The sequence below is a fragment of the Anoplopoma fimbria genome, chromosome 7 (genome assembly GCF_027596085.1).
Source record: "Anoplopoma fimbria isolate UVic2021 breed Golden Eagle Sablefish chromosome 7, Afim_UVic_2022, whole genome shotgun sequence".
Classification (NCBI taxonomy): Eukaryota; Metazoa; Chordata; class Actinopteri; order Perciformes; family Anoplopomatidae; genus Anoplopoma; species Anoplopoma fimbria.
In genome coordinates, this window is record NC_072455.1 from 20,253,126 (window position 1) to 20,267,710 (window position 14,585).

The window sequence follows — 14,585 nt, forward strand, 5'->3', positions numbered from 1 at the left end:
TCCCACAAAAGATTTAAGAATAACCTCGGGGGAAATCTCTACTATTTGTAGTCTCAGGGCTCAACTGAAACACTTATAGTATTGCTGAGAACAGACCAGCATGGACAGGAGCGTTATATTATTATTGTTTGTGAGATATAAACAATAGTCTTCTAATGACGCCCAGATTTTTGTTTCACACAATTGACCAACTAATGAATCAGTGGAAACCAGCAGATCCAATCTAGAAGCAATCAGACCAGTCAATTCATTTTATGGTTTGTTCTGCTCAGTATAGACATGTGAGATACCAGTATTTCTAAAATGGGTAGAGTTAACAGTAATCATTAATCAAAAAAAGATTTCCTAGTGAGTTTTTTTTTTTTTTCAATATAATAATAAAAATACAGATATTTCAATGATTTCTGGCATCTGTGCTCTTTAGATCTGTGTCAAGACGGCTTTTTCACAGCTCAAGGCCCAACATTTCCATTCACAGCTGCTCTACTTGAGCGTAGAAACACAGTAATGAGCTCATGCCAAATCTAAATCTAAAATTATCCGCCTTTACACACAGGACGATAATTCGCATTCACACATACAGCGTGTTTCTGTCTAATGTATTATGCATGTATGATCTGTCTTTGGCCATAAGCAACCCTAGAAGCCTCTCGTTCACCCAAATAAACAGGCCGACCCACAAACACAATGAATTACTCATGATCCATTAGCAATTAATGGCCCTCGTTCTCTGCTTTCATTTCCAATTAGGAGTGCTGAGGGGACTAAATGTGTCTGTTGTGAGTGAGAGAATGAGCTTCCAGTCATGCTCCGCTTCTCCGTCTCGTAACTGCCTGTTTATTGTTTATTCCATCGCCATCACTGACATCGGTGTGAGTTTTCCGTCCATATATGTACATACATAATTTTATTTTTATTTAGGCACTAAAAGCGTAGCCTGACAGCCGTGCATTTTTGAATATATCTAATTGAGAAAGGCGTCATAAACCCAAGAGCCGCATGAACTTCTGAGCGTATGTGTTTTTGTGCATCTGTGAGCCTCATGTGTGTCTTCCTGTGTACCAGGGCAACATCGCTCCCTCGGCCCGAGTATTTCCAAAGTGCGGAGCTTGAAGTTGGACAGCAACATCTGGAGCAATGAGCTGGTGGAGGTACATGCTGATTTTCTTTATGAGTGGGAGCAAATTAAGTTCTCACTTGATGTGAAAGACGTCTTAAAATGTGCTACTTTTTTGCTTAGCTTCAAAAGATTAAACGTAATTGAAATACACAGTGAAGACCTGAAAAACAAATCAACAAGATTTGCTGCCAAGACCATCTCCAAAACGATTTAGGGCTTAACAGATGTTTATTTCAAACCCTACAAATAGTTTCTACTAATGATTCTCACCTGTATTTGTCCTCTTTCCATCTTCCTCAACCCCTCAGCTCTTCCTGGAGGTGGGGAACAAGAATGCTAACAGTTTCTGGGCTGCTAAACTTCCCTTGGAGGAGGAAGTCCACAGCGGGGCTTCGGTGGAGCAGCGAGCCACCTTCATCCGCAGGAAGTACAGGGAGAGGAAGTACCGGAGGGTGCTGGAGGGATTTCAAGACCTGGAGCAGCTCAACCAGGTACAATCCCGCATGAACATTTAGTATTTAGTGTCCCGGTCTTCTTTAACCGACCATTGAGTATCACTTTTCCACCGGTAGTTGTCAAGGTACGAGAACATACTTCGCCGCTGATTCTAAACCCACTTAAAGCACTATTCCAACCATATGCTAAACTTGTTTGCTTTTTCACTACTACACTACAGTGTATGCGCACATGTGGTACAAGTAGAACCACTGGTACACTAGATCTACAACTTCAGGACTCCGTCACTGTCATTAAGTCTTGTCCTACAGACATGTGTCTTTGGCAATCAGCTCACAAATGGGACAGCACTAAATACAAGTGTGAACAACCACCAAGGCTCAAACCACCTGCAGAGGTTGAGTGCACATCTTTTGTAGTGTTAACACTAATGCGTCATGATACATCATCAAACCCTTGGCTCTCCTTTTGTTCCTCCTTTTTCTCGTCTCCGGTTCTCAAATTGCGTAGGCTGGCTTTGTCCATGAAGTGTGACAATATGGATAAAGGCCCATATCCCATTTTCTCTTCTTTCAATTTCAGGCAGACCATTGCTGCCTCCCGCCAGTTGGCATTTGGTCTTTGCAAACGGAAATAATGCACTTGTTTATTAACACATTCTAAATCCAGATGTGACCTGACGTACTAAGAGCCTTCCACTTGTGATCGGAATACCAAAAAACGCATGGTAATGCCAGGTGTAAACAGGACCTAAGTGTCGCCTTGTAAAGGAGATTTTTAATCTCAATGAGGCTTTTCCTGGTTAAATAAATTTAAAATAAACTTGCTACATCAGTCTAAAAAAAAAAAAAATGTCAGTGCTGCACTCTCCACCTGGTAGTTCTAATGCCTTTTATATCAAGATTACATTGGATCTATCCAATGCAGTTATGGCGGCCATTACAAAATTATATTAGATTGTGTTTTTTTGTATTATATCCAACATATCAAATTTCCATATATTTGTTAGCTAGCCATAACAATGACTTGCAGCAAACAAACAGCATATATCTCGATTTTCTTGCTGTCCTTTGCTTTAACATTCATTCCATTCCACACTTTGAGCTTTGAGGCTCTGATATACTTCAGCTCCACTATCATTTAGACAATGGAATCGGGAGATGGTGATTCAGTGTTATGCTCTGCTAGCTGCAACATCAAGAAATATCTCTGGTTTAGACATTTCTTATATATCTCTAGTTACTTTTCTGTAAGCGTTGGAGTAAAGTGCAGCAGAAGTCCATCAGTCCGCAGTGATAAGTGGATACCTACAATGGCTCCATTGGTACTATTAAGAAACATGGTACATCGCATACTCCATTAGCTGAATAGAACACGTCATCACATGTCTATATATTTCTGACCTTTTGACCATCAGTATAACAGCGCCATAAGTCTGATCGATCTGTGCGAGCAGGTTGACGCCGAGGCCTTTTCTTTTAGTTTGTGGTTTAGTGTTTTATGCTGCGGCAAAAAAAAAAGAAAGTGCCTGTTCTTTTTTTGGATTCCCATAAAAGAGAGGGTCTTAAAAGCGCCGAGCACTGAGCCTCCAAACAGCTAAGTTTCCACCTGCGTCAGCAGTTACGCAGATCAGCCCCCATTTATTGTTTCCTTGTGTAGAAAGAGAGGGATGGAGATGTAGAGAGAGAGAGAGACAGAGAGAGAGAGAGAGGGAATGACGGGGGGAGGGTAAGGAAGAGATATACCAGCCAGCTAAGTGGAAAAGTGGATTAGGATCCACAACAGAAACGCTTGGGTTGGTTTTATTGCGGCTTTGCTGGCCTTTTGCGTTTGCGTGTGTGCGTGTGTGTGTGTGTGTGTGTGCGTGTGTGTGTGTGTGTGTGTGTGTGTGTGTGTGTGTGTGTGTGTGTGTGTGTGTGTGTGTGTGTGTGTGTGTGTGTGTGTGTGTGTGTGTGTGTGTGTGTGTGTATTTGGGAGTGTGCGAAGTGTACATGCGTGTGAACATGTGTGCTGCACGACTAAGGATGTGTGAATTTGCTGTTATAGTGGGAGTTTTTTGCAGGAGATGAAGTGTGACAGCCACAGAGAGTGTGGCTGCCTAAAAGGGTTTGGTCAATGGAGACGTGTGTGTGTGCATGGGAGCAAGAGAGTGAGAAAGAAAGACAGGGGAAAAGGTGGGAGTGGGTGGTTGTGTTTGCTTTCTTTCTGTTCAGTCTGCCTTTTATAAATGTGTTGTAGAACCATTACACACACACCCCCAAAAAATAATCACACTAAAATAATAAACAATCTTTAAAACAAGTTCATTTATCTAAATGTAATAAATCACACGCAACCTATAAAAAAAGAATACCCCCAAAAAAGTATTTTTAACATAAACAAGGACACTGAGTCTAATCTCATTGGACACGTTGTTCCAGTTCTGTGTCACACTTACTTACCATTAAAAACAAGTATGAATATGGAAAAAAAAAGAGCTATATAAATCCTAATCCTTTGGGAGTCGTCTCTGGAACAAAGACAATCATACGAGCAATTTCCTCACTGACATTCATGCCATTCTGAAATCATGTGATGGCATTTTAACAAGTTTTATGGGCGCATGGGGTCACGGAACTCACTCGGCACATACAGTCAATTACCTGTTTTAAAAGTGTCAATTCAATATAATGAAAATGGCAAAAAAAAAGGTAGTGAAGTGATTTACTCCTGACTGCAGAAACATGTCTGTTACATAATCTGAGCCGTGCACGCTCCTTCTGTAGAGATGTCTTTCAGCTCATCATCCTGGTTTCTTCATTTCGTGCCCTCTCTTTATCCCCGCTCTCCCTGTTTCCTGGTCCCATGTTCCCCATTAGAAGCTCATATCCCAGTGACCTCCACATAGTCTCTGCAGGCCACATGACCTAGAGAGAGGGGGGGATGTCAAAGGACCTTCTTATATCATTACACACACAGACACACATAAACCCTCTAGTGGCTGCAGTAATTGCTATGACACGGAAGGTCATTTCCAGAGATGATACAGAATAAGGCCAGGTTGCTTGGGACTATTTTGCCATAATCTGACCCTAGTCTTGCGTGTGCGAAAGTGTGGATGAGACAGTAAGTGACTGAACTAATCATATCTTTATAGAACTAACTTTTTTTTAGATTTTTTTTGCAGAAACGATGCGCTTGGATAGTAATAGATGGATCCGCGTGCTCGGAAAGGCCCTCGCAGCTCCTTTTGTGTAGGAGTGCAGGTGATATTGACAGGTGCTTTGTTTGTGTGTGTGTATGTATATGTGCAGCCTCAGCGCGCCTCACTTTCAGACAGATCTTGCTTGTTTGTGGCAGATCGATCGCAGCTTACCGACTCGCTCCGAGTCCGATGAAAAGGACGGGGTTTTGCTCGTTGAAAATCTCGCCGTTTGCCACTCGACTCCTCTGTTGATCCACTTTGTCGCGGGTCATCGTGCACAATGTCACATCAATTGACTGGACTGATGGGAAGAGACACACAGAGAGAGAAACTATTTTCCTCCGTCAGACTCTTTAATCAGGCTTCTCTTTCACACTGTGTGATACAGGTGAATAGTTTAAACAAAAGCTTGTCTGCACTTACTGCATATATACTTGTGCTTTTTTGCTCCTATTAAAGGAGGAATTTAACATCATGCATTTATAGAAGCAAAAGTTTGTTTAACAGCCACTGGAGGACCAGAGAGCCAACCTCAATAGGTGAATGCTGTAAGGAGTGCAGAGATGCCTCAAACATCAGTTCTTCTAATGACCCTCATATGGACCAGAGAACATGGCTGAAGTAGTTTTGTAAAGGGAGACAGACAGAAAATATAGGAACATAAGACCAATATAAAGAAATGTAGAGTATCTCTCTTCTTGTTACCTCCTGATGGCAGTTATCTTCCATTAAAGAGATATCAAGATTAATGCAGAAGAGTAAGAGATATCTTTGATTGACATGTGTCTCAGCCTATCACAGCCTGTTGTGGTGGTTGCCATTCAACTCAGCTTCTCCCAGGCTTCCTCCACTTTGACTATTCTGTGGATTTGGGATTAGATGGCACAAATGTTAGACCCAGAAACCCAGCTGGTTCACATTTATTGTTTTTTTTCTTGACAGGGGACACTCAAAACTATTTTTCACAAAAATGTAAGTTTATTTATAATAATAATAATGGATTTTATTTATATAGCACACTTTAAAATACAAAGAAATCTCAAGGTGCCCCATAACCATTGGAAACAGTTGTATGATACCTTCTGTGGCTCTTAGAGGAGACATCTAAGAAAATATCAGACTTGACTTTTATTATTTAATAAAATATATATAACAGGCACTCGCAAGTTCCCTCATTTTAAGTGCTTTTCAAGTTGAAAATAAGAGTTAAAGTCCAGGTTATGTTGTTGTTTCTTTTACTTCTTTAAAAAAAGAATTTCTGGAAATGTAGAGTAAAGGTTTGTGCTGAAGCACATCTGTTTCCCTTTGCTGCTGAGCATCATTAAAAGTGTTATACACTTATTTGTAAGTGCTGACTCTAATTTGTGATTTCTGGGTCGGCACCCATTATACTTGACTGAGTTGAGCAAGCTGGTTCTTTTATTAAAGCTGGAATAAGCAGAGGTGGTTTTGAGTGTTATTGAGGACGAATGCAATTACTTTGTTTATTTATATATATATATATATATTCATATATATATATATAAAAGGTACACTAATCAGTGTGCTCCTATACATAGTATATCATTTTATATTTCAAATACATGCCATTTTTAACACTTTTTCATTCTTTAAAGTTTTTCTAAACTGACAATTTTGGAAACTGTTAAATTGTGTGCAACTGCAAGCCTATTCACAGCCCTAATCTCTTTAAATTGTCCTTTTGGTTATGTGTTTTCTATTGCGTTGTCTTGTTTGTCATAGTCATATTGTACATATCTTACACACTTGAGTATTCGCACCACGGATTCCCTTTTGCCTCAGTACGCTCTGCTGTTGTTATTTGCTCAACTCATTTCATTTTATGCCTCTATTCCCACATTTCTCTTCTTCCAATTTCAAACTGTTAGTTTCATTATATTTAATATGGCCCATTTGTCCTGTTCTTATTTGCTATATTCCTTTTTTTTTCCCACAGAGATTAGAGATTTAATGATTCCCACAGGGAGTATTAAAGTTTGATCTTATTTTAACTTCTCTTTTGAGATCAGCAGGCGGAACTCAATTCTAAACTTTATATGGTTTTCTGACGCCGCTTTATAGACTCTTTGTCCTCTATCAACCTGGCATGCACACAGCGACAGAGAGCTGCTTCTCCTTCACAAGGAAGTGAGACCATGCTCACATTTCTGAGGGTTTTCATTGGTTCATTGTCTGGTATGTGAAATGTTTAAAGGTATTAATCCAGAAGCTGCTTAAAAATGCAATGAGGGGTGACTGCACTTATTAAGTCTTTTATGAGTCAATCACACAAAGAAAAAAAGTGACAAGTGGACTTACATAAATAAGATTTACGACCAACAAAAACAAGCCCAAGACATCTGAATTAAATATGTCCAAATTAGAAATACAGTCTTATCCTACAAATACATTATTTAAGTATTGTATAAATGTTGGTGACCTCATGGGACCCATACACAGAGCACAAAAAAAAACTGTTCATATGCTCTTCAATGCTGTTTCATGTGTGTACAGGGTCTGTGTGCAGCTGTGGTGTTGCCTGACGTGCTGCAGACCATGGCGCTGGTGTTCAGTGGGGCAGATGTTATGTGCACCACTGGGGATCCGGCCTCCTCCACCCCGTATCTCTTGGCCCAACGTGCTGGACAGAGGCTACAGATGGAGTTCCTGCACCAGAACAAACTCTCTGGTAAGCAACTGCAGTTAGCCCAAATACAGTTCACGCCCCGACTAGTGCAGTTTGCAATGACAACAATGGCAGATTTAAGATTTGAAATTGGTTTGAAACTGCGATTTCTTTGATTTTTTTTTTCTTTGTTGGCTGAAATGACAACTGTTGTTACCGGTTGTTATCAGCTGTTGGTAGCCTGCTAATGAATGCTAACTCCTTGATTTGGCTTAAAACTCCCACTTCTGCTTGCATTTCTCTAGTTAATTCCTATTTAAAAAAAATAATTCTGCAAAATTGTCTCAGATTATATAAATGAGTGAGGCTAAGGCTACATGTCCCATGCAAAAAGTTAGCATCCTCAGCTTTTTCAGTTTATGATTTTGGCCTAGTTTGGCCTTTAACATTTAGTTTGAAATTCTACCTTAAAATTCACTTAAAATGTGATATAGTGGCATTTGAATGTTTGCTAACAATAGGCTCCTTAGCTTTTTATTTTTATTTAGCTGGATAGTTAGCTGGGTATGCTGACATAAGTGGTTTAAGTTAGAGCAGAAAAAAGCACTGTTTAATGAGCTTCTTAAAGTTTGTCTCTTTTGGTGTCTAAGTAAATATATTTCAACACAACTGTAGACACTCTTTCGTTTTAATAAGAGGGAAAAGAGACTTCCAGGTATAATACAGGAAACTTTCCCAAGGCCAGTGTTCAAGCCAGGTGAGACACTGGACCACAGAAAGTAGCTATGAAACAGAATAACTCATGAATTCTCCTGGACGGACCAGAAAAAAGGAGCTGATGCACTCACATACATCAGTGAAAGGCCTTTAAACAAGGTGTGCGAGTTGGACTTTTACAACAGTAGGCGCCACATATTTTCAGCCCATTGTCTTTTTACTTTAACAAGCCAATCATGTTTAGAACTCTTACTCACCGCTGTGCCGCCACATTCATAAAAGCACAGTGGGAGTTTTTTTTTTCACTGCCATGAATAGAAAATGAAGGCAGAAAAACCCACAAATTTGAAGCCAGCAAGTTCTAAGTTAAAAAAAAAAAAAAAAAAGATTCTGTCCTCTCCTTCTTTTCCTTCGTGTCTCTCTCTCTCTCTGCTACTCCCCCCCCAACTCTCCTTTGTATTACTCACCTCATGTTCCCGCCATCGGAGGCACGGCACAGATGTGCTGTGTCGTGCGGCTTCCTCATGGCGGGTTCTTTATTGTTTGTGTGGTTGCACACAAGGCTGATGATGAGAATGTATTAGATTAAAAAAGCGAGAGAGGTCGTTGGCTGTGGTCGGGCTGGGGGGGGGAGTGACTTTCTCAGGGACTGTATTTTACATAATGTATGCGCTGCATCTGTGAACACTCGCCTGTTAGGGACTCCTAATTGCTAGCTTGGGTCACCTGGTCGCCTTGGTGATGGCCATTACTTGGAGGTTCGCTAAAAAACACACGCATCCAGACGGACAGACGGACACAAACACACATCCACGCGTGTGGTATTGTCCATCGGAAACGTGTAGCATACTTGCAGTCTCTATATGCTCATTATGTGTCTGGAAGTTTGTAGAGCTTCATCATTAAAACAAAAACCAGACAAATATGGAGCTAACCAGACTCTAGAGATGGATGTTTAACTAAACAGACCAACTACTGCAGGCAGGAAGGACCTATAGGTCAGGGAGGTTTACTAAGAACCCAAATGTCACTCTGACAGATTTACAATGTTTGGCGGCTGCAGTGGAGATCTTGCCTCAGGGTCAACAGTCACTCCGCCATGTAGTACCAAATCCCTGCACTGACCACAAGAAAACTACTCCTGAAAGTGACACATGGCGTTCACCCAGGGTCGGATGGAACATTTAAGATGTTGTCTTGTTTCCATTAAAGCGAAGATTTTCTACCTTTCTTCATAATATCCAATCAATGTTGGTGGTAAACGTAGTCAGTTGAAGCACTTCATTCCTCGGTGCATGCAATTTCGACAGAGAAAGCAGAGTTTTATTGCTTTAGGAGCTGTTAGGATCGTCTCTGAATGTACCAGGATGCATTGCGCATGAGCTTCTGGCGCCCATAACTCGTGCGCAACATGAGGAAAATCTGCGATGGGGGATAACATTGCTCGTTATTGCGATGACGATATGACTTTCGATGAATAAATAAACAAATAATGAAGTGTGCACAGTAGCTATACATTTTCATACATTGAATATTTTTTATACAACTCGGATAAATGTTGTTTCTATAGAAGCAAAAGTTATGTTTACAACAGCAAAGCCAGTATATGAACTTAGTAATATCTCACTGGAAACAAATCTTGAATGTCAATAAAATAGATAATACTCCTAACGTCAAAATACAGAGGGAAGTTTCTAAAGCATGAACAAGACATCAGTCCTCCCCCTTCTGCTGATGTGATTCACTGCCTGCTGCTGGCAGAGGGAGGAGGGGCTGTTTTTGTCTTTTGTTTTTAATCTGTGTAGCCGAGGGTTACAATGCGCCTGCACAGCCTCGACACAGAGAAGAAACGTTACTAGTTTCCAATACTAGCAAAGGGAATAATGAAGCTCTGTATTTAAGCGGCATCTAGAGCACGCTCCCTGGCTACCCAGAGAAATTCAAGATGAAATGGGGGGCCTGTAGTTGTTCCTACCACCAACTACAACACTGTCACATCAAATGACACGTCTGATAGTCTAACGATGGGTCTGATGGCGCTCATTCACAAGCTTAGTGCCCACAACTTCATTCATTTGAGTTTGGAAACAAATGCCAATCATTATCATTCTTTATGGTGGGCAATATTCTGTTCCCTGAAGAAGCTGCAACTTTATATCACTACACAAGGCCATGAAGTTCTTTGGCACAGTATGTTATGAGGCACGGTATTGAGTATTGACTGACCCAGTTTACAGGACGATCGAACATGTGTTTTTTCCACACTACCGTATATGTGACAATATGTGCACTGCCATACTTTTGTGTTAAAAGCCGGTTGTAAAATAAACACAATTTGTGAAGCTACAGTGAATAAATAGACTATTATGGTGTGCTGAAAAGATTAAGGCTCCACACAAAAACCCTGTCCAAATTCCCCATTTGACATTTTCCTACTGCCGGACACATTGTCACATCACACAAAGCTGTGGAAAGTGGCGTCTCCATTGTTTTTGTGCATGCAGCCCTAAAGAGTTCTAAAAAATTTAGATTAAACAGAAATTGGGACTTTTTCAGCGGTTGTGTCTGTGCAGAGACGGGGAACAATTCAATACCCGTGTGACACCATCCCTACTGTACAGCTTGGTGTTGAAATAGCGAAGATAGAGGGGGAGAATAAAAGGAGCAACATAGCAGCCAATATCAAGGACAAAACAAAGTGCAGTCAAAGTTCAGCACATGCAAGGTAAAATAACCACAGATAAAAGTATTAATTTCTCTGCTGTCATGGCATTATGCGCATACCTGCGGTGGCTTTGTGCTTAATTTCCTCCCTTTTTCTTTTTATTTCATCTCATAAAGCACACATCCACAACTAAGGGTGCACTTCAGGCCTCCATTCAACCACCACATGGTGCCGTAAATCAGAAACTATATTGAATGAAATGGCGGCAAACACAGCTCTTCACCAAATTCACGATCCCCCCCCGGTGGGAAACTGAGATAAGACGGCAATAAACAATCGCCAGACTGAACAGTTCTCACTCTTCACAACTGAAAATCTCAATCGGAGACAATGAGGAAAACATCGCAGCTGCGTTTCCTTCACAGTGTGAATTGTGCTCCCAATTTGTAGAAATAACTGAAAAAATGTCTCCATTTCCCCTGAATATAGTATACGGAAACAAAGCTGTCAGCCTGCATCTCCCAGAACCCTTTTCCACTGTCCCTTCCTTCCACAGCGGCTCATTTGTAGCTCCAGCATTGGGACATCCTCTGATGGCAACGCATTGCTACTTCATTAGCTCCCTCTTTCTGCATGCCTGTGGGCCTCCACGGACCTAGTCGTCCCCACACCTGCTAGCTCCAAAGCACCATGGGATACTGCAGGAGCATGTTTATTTACATATCGCCATCCCAGATTTTATTAAAATAAAGCCAATGGCAACTCTCCGAGGTAGTGTTTTTTTTTATTCTCGCATTTTAGGAATCCCCGAGGGCAGCTTCAATGATGGCTCCATCCCTTATAGTCAAAGGCTTCCACTGAGGTGGTTTCTTTTATATCTTAAGGTTCCTTCATCATTTATCATCTCCAGTGTATTTCCATATGTTACACTGGATAAACTTCATAAGCCACATTGAAAAATAATTCAAATATCTAATATAAGGTTTCATTTTAAACATTTTAGGCACAGTTTTAGCTTAATTGTTAAAACAAACACACTGCCAACGTGATACATTTTTCACTATAATCTATTCTGGCACAATTCATGTCTTAACTGTGCTGTCACCGGTGACAGTCCTGTCACTTTACAGTTTGAACACAGTGATGGATATGACACCAGACACCCAAAACTGTGGAGACTGTACTTTGATCTGCGTTGATGCCACTTTTTGAATGCTAATTCACAGTCTAAGTGGCAATGAAACCAATTCGTTTTTTGTTTTACTCCAATTCCCCCTATAATCAGTGTATCCGCGAAGCTTTTACACCAAATTGGAAGTCATTCTTGACAAAAGCATCAACTGATGAACTGAAACTCTCATTGTAAATTCTTTTAACAACAAAATGAGCATTGTAAAACCCAAATGATGTCCATTTCCCACATCTTGCTGGCTAATTGAACAGCCACAGAGTACACTGATGGTGTTGCCAGCGTTGCTGTCACATCCAAGTTTGTGGCGTCAGCAGACGACCTAGAGGGACCGGTTTGGCCAAAGAACAGTTTGTTAACTCCGAAAAAGAAGTTTCAGTCCTTGGACATGTCACTCTCTGTGTTGGTGCCACTGGTCCCTGTCTGACTGGAAAGACGCGTTGGTAATTGGTTCTTAAATGCTGCAGGTGGGTAACATTAACAACTGAGCTCCATGTGCCACTTGGCCAGTGGCACCAGACCTGCTGGATCCATTCATCCCAACCACACACCTACCAAGTCCAGTCAGTTGATGACAGAGCATATGAGATAAGTGGTTCACATCAATTCTTCTCTGAAGAAATTAATTTGCCGTCCCATGAATATGAGTAGTGGCTCTGTAGTTGTAATTTAGCCAGTTTACTTTTGTGTTCATGTGGTAAATGTTCACAAAGAGATAATGTCAACGGTTGCATCATGTATCTGAACTCTAATATTTATTGACATGTTATTTGATCTGGAAATTGGATGTACAATTTTATTTGGGTGCTGGAAGTGACCCATTTAACAGTGAACACATTCACTTGACTTACTAAGAAATAGTGCAGCTTTAAAACAAGTGTCTTCCACACTTTGGTGCCACCCTAAAGAAAGCAGTACCATACTTGTCACCAAACAAAAACTTAAGCCATTAGAACTATTTCTAAGATGCTCACCGTATAACCAAAAAAACAAACTTCAAATAGTAGCTTTAAGGTTGCAATCTGATTTCTTCACTAAACAACTAGTGTGTCTTGTGGCAACACATTGAGCCCCTGCCAGCTATTACCCTGTAAATCTCTGGATAAGAGCATCGGCTGATGTCTTCACTGTAAACAGAGCAATGTAAACATGGTAATTGTGTTTTATGGCAACTTCTTCCCTCCACCCATGAGGACATATTACTGTAAAAAACCAGGCCGAACCAGCAATGCCTCTTCATGTTGACATCATTCCGCTTCATCCTTAAATGACACACCACGGATTCGGAGGCAAAGGAGTTTTATTGTTGCCACCCGAGCATCCCTGACGCCTCGGATCTCGGAAATCTCGCGGCACATTAAAAATTTATCCAGCAGGCTTTTCTGTGTGGATAATAAAAAGATGAACATCAACACACACACACACACACACACACACACACACACACACACACACACACACACACACACACACACACACACACACACACTCAATCAGAGGCCTCGTTTTATCTCGGGTCTCCATTCCACCCTGTTGTTGGGAACATCGCAGGGCTCTGCCTGTTTCTTCAGTGCTTGTTGACGTTCGTGTTTTTAACCTATATCCAACTATACACTGGGCTATTAGAGGGTCAGGAGGTCACAAGCAGCTGGTAAGTGTTATTACATTTTAGTCTTTATAACGGGGGTGTTTCCCCTGGTGGAGTGCCTGTGTGTGGATGGTTTTAATTTGAAGTGAAGGGCTTTTTGGCTAAGAAAAATGTCTGTTTGTGTGTGTGGCCTCTGGCTAAACAGCTCAATGAATAAATGAGTTTTATGTCTGTAATCATGTGAATGATGTAGTCTCCATGTAGTCTTCTGGTTTTGTTATCTTTAGCTGACATGTACATTTTATCTGTGCTTGCCTTGCATGTTAGCCATTTGTGTTATCATTTACGATGTGCAAGCTTCACTGTTTGTGTGTTTGTGCGTGTGTGCGTGCATGCGTGTGTGTGTGTGTGTTTGTGTGTGTGTGTGTGCGTGTTTGTGCGTGCGTGTGCAGAGCGAGTGGCACTGATTACCCCACTGTCCACTGCTTGTCGGGGACCACTTTGTGACCGTTGCCGTGGGCGACCAGATGGCTAATTGAGCACTCTGTCATGTCACATCCCTTCACTGGGGACCGAGCCAATCAGCGCAGGCCAGACTTCTCAACCGCCGCCCCCACAGACATCACAGTAACATCTTAACAGAGTCCAGCTTTAGGGGCCCAGAGGGACTGTTTAGAAGGCTCACAGAGAGAGAGCCTTGTTACAACTGATACAGCATCAAGCCACTGGCTTATTTACATTCTCTCAACCTGAGTGGTTGGAAAATTGTGTGTGTATGTGTGTATGTGTTGGATCCACTTCCCTGCAGTTTGCTGATTAAATTCTGTCAGATTCCATGTATTTATGATGCTGCTATTGGCAGACACATTGTCCGTGTTAGATTTCAAAGCCAGATTACAGATGTTGCTACCTAATGTCACCCAGGCTTTATGTCAACCTGCTCTACACCCTTGGCTGCCGTGAATAAAAATGCCTCTATTATGTCGGGTATGGTGCTATTGTTGATTGCGTTGCTACTAGCTAGAATGATCATGGTCGAT

The 14,585-nt window shown here is 41.3% G+C and overlaps 1 protein-coding gene across 1 annotated transcript in view; it reads left to right on the forward strand.

Annotated features, from left to right (window-relative positions):
- Positions 1-14,585, forward strand: part of arap2 (ArfGAP with RhoGAP domain, ankyrin repeat and PH domain 2) — a 109,488-nt gene that overhangs the window by 47,605 nt on the left and 47,298 nt on the right. The window contains 3 exon segments of the mRNA XM_054601561.1: positions 1,066-1,151; positions 1,429-1,611; positions 7,275-7,449. Of these exon segments, the coding sequence (XP_054457536.1) occupies positions 1,066-1,151; positions 1,429-1,611; positions 7,275-7,449 (444 nt within the window).